Source organism: Pecten maximus, chromosome 19 (assembly GCF_902652985.1).
Source record: "Pecten maximus chromosome 19, xPecMax1.1, whole genome shotgun sequence".
In the NCBI taxonomy this organism is placed as follows: Eukaryota; Metazoa; Mollusca; class Bivalvia; order Pectinida; family Pectinidae; genus Pecten; species Pecten maximus.
This window is the reverse complement of record NC_047033.1, coordinates 29,239,715-29,242,569: the sequence shown is the minus strand read 5'-3', so window position 1 is coordinate 29,242,569 and position 2,855 is coordinate 29,239,715. Positions and strand designations below refer to the sequence as shown.

Below are 2,855 nucleotides of genomic sequence, written 5' to 3'. Positions count from 1 at the left end.
TGAATATACAGATATTAAATATTCAATCTGCCTAAAACAAATGTTGATACTCAGATACAAAAACACAGGGGACCGTGGGAGTCGAATGGTTAAGGTGTCTCGACACTTTATCACTAGCCCTCAACCTCTGGGGCGCGAGTTCGAAACCCACGTCGAGCAGTTGCCTGGTACTGAGCGTAGGTAGGTGGTTTTTCTCCGGGTACTCCGGCCTTTCCTCCACCTCCAAAACCTGGCACGTATTTAAATGACCCTGGCTGTTGATAAGGACGTTAAACAAAAAAAAAAAAAAGAAACAAAAAAAAAAAGAAACAAACAAACAAACAAAAATACAAAAAAACACAAACAGAATCACGGTGATTCTTGGATAACCCTGTTTGTGGTCAATGTTAGTCTCAGAAGGTTTTGAATTGTTACGTTTCCTCAGCTAAGAAATCAATAGTGTGTTTGTAAACTTGTACTTTTCCTCCGTGTAACCAGATCCAGAGATCTCCCTCGGGATGTAGAGCCAGAGAAGAGGGTCGGTACTGGAGGTCTGTAAGCAAAACCTTCAGTAGGTTACACATAGGATCTAACAGCTGTACTGTTCTTGAGTATCCCTCACTGATTAGTATGAGATTCTGGTGATTGAACAACACGTCAGTAATCGCTAACTTTCCAGTTAGTTCAGGTAGTGGATCTTCAGCAGGAAGAGTGACTCCGTGGGCAATATATCGGTGTGTCAGATTGAGATTGTTATCTAACAGCACCAAATGACTAGCCCCTAGTCTCTCTTTAGTAAAATTCACAACAGCCACTGAACCTGTAGTGTTTGTGCTAATCTTGAAAGGACAAACGAACAAGTCTTGATCATGTCCATCCTTTTCAACTCTAGCTAGTTCCTTCCCATTTCTGTTGTACCTGACCAGTACTGAGGTGGAATCGGGTTCTTTTGACCAGGACTTTTTGTCGGTAAGTGCGACAATGATGTCACCATTTGGTGCCATACACAAGCAATAAGGCCTCAATGGCTTTGTGCGAGCCCAAGGAGAAGTTGCAAAGCTGGTTTTCCCTTTGTTTTTATTTTCTTTGATCGTTACACGTTTGATACACTTTTGTTTGCAGTGCGCCATCAAGATTAGGTTTTTCACAGGGGAACAGAACACGTCACTAACGTCCTCTGTCTCATCGGGTATAACCTCGATTACGTCACCATTTCTATCTATCAGGTCAATTGATTTTCCACCATAATGGCTGATCCAACATTTTCCTCCTGTTGTTGGTTTCATAACCCGTACTGTAGAATCATGTTCAAAAGAACGTTGATAAGCTAGTGTTACATCACATTTGAGCCTTTGAATGTTTGTATGCGATTTGAGTTGTGTAGACTCGTCACTTTCACGAAATAAGTGTGGCGAGTCTCCCTCAGGCCCCTCTCCAAACAGGTCAGCAGAACAGATGTCGGATGTTGAAAACATATTGCTATCAAAGTGTCCTATCTCTGAGGAGGAAGTTGTGCCTTCATTGTGGAACGTGGAATCCAAATCCTGGTGGTCAATCTGACCAAACAACATTTCTATGTTAGTTTCTTCTACTGGTATACCAGGTGTGAAAATGAGTGAGGATACATTCGGATATTTCAATGGAGAAATTTCCGGGGGGTTCATTTTCCATCCTTTTTCCAAAACATCAAGGTACATGTGTGAGGTAGTAAGCCTTTGCACATCATCTTTAAAATCTCGAATGGCTTTACAGTTTTCTTCTGCATTATTTTTCACTTTTTCTAATTCCTCAAACAGAAAGTTGTTGCGTTGTTCCAGTTTGTTTACAGCTTTTTCTGTCACGTGATCCAGTACTTGTTTGATCTGATCTCGTCTGTCAAGAAGTTCTTGTTTCGTTCTGACTACATGCTCCTTTTCTGTTTGACATTTTGCTGAAATATGCTCGAATTCTTTTTCAATTTTGATATAATCTTGAATTTCAACAGATTTCTTTAGATCCCCAATAACATTCTCGGCCGCTCTTTTCAGTGTTTGGAGTTGGTGTCCATTATGATCGGTTTCTATACAAACATCACACACAGCAGTTTTACACGGTTTACATACCATTATCTTCGGATTTTCGTGCATGGGACAGGCCATTTTGTCCGTTTTCCTATTATAAAAAGCTTAACACTAGTGTAAAACGTTCTGATGTCCCCACGAAGCACCCATTTTGAATAAAGAATGCAGTAATACTGTTGTTACATATATAGACAAGGAAGATTTAATCGAAAAAACCTATACAGAGTCTACTATTCCTAGTCAGTATACAGATGTATACAGTATACAAAATTTATTACTGATATTTCTTCTGTAATCTAAAATGTCATGTATTTCACTCTGTTTTGACACTCTGTTGAAGTTTAGAAGCATTTTCTCAATTTATGTTGTCTTTAAAGTTATCAAAATTCCTATGCCTAAGTATGTGTTTAAGCTGACGGGAATGTGTTTTAGAAGATACAGTTTATTTTTAGACACGTCCCGGGTACATGGTATATATTCGGTAGAGAGACGCATTAACAGGTCACGCCTATCACTACATATGACATAATAACACTGTATAAAACAAAATACAGATCAGATAGGAAATTATGTACATAATACCACAATCTGTTTTTGATCATAAAATGCTGTTACAAAAGTATGTGATAATTTATTACAGTTACATTTTTGCATTGCTTTGAAAATTCGGGCGTACTAAAAGTAAGCTTAATAAGATTGATGCTGTTTAATTAAGTACATGTTTTATTTTATAAGTATCACAAAGTACTTTTGATAATAGAATAATATCACAAAATATATAATTTTCGTCCTCGATCGAAAAAATTTTCAGATTGA

General features: G+C 38.0%; 1 protein-coding gene across 1 annotated transcript; it reads right to left on the bottom strand.

The window, feature by feature from the left end:
• Positions 1 to 410: 410 nt before the first annotated feature.
• On the bottom strand, positions 411 to 2,117 carry LOC117317509. The gene has a single exon (XM_033872324.1). It carries the CDS (start codon positions 2,115 to 2,117, stop codon positions 411 to 413), a length of 1,707 nt encoding a protein of 568 aa, XP_033728215.1.
• Between the last annotated feature and the right edge of the window lie 738 nt (positions 2,118 to 2,855).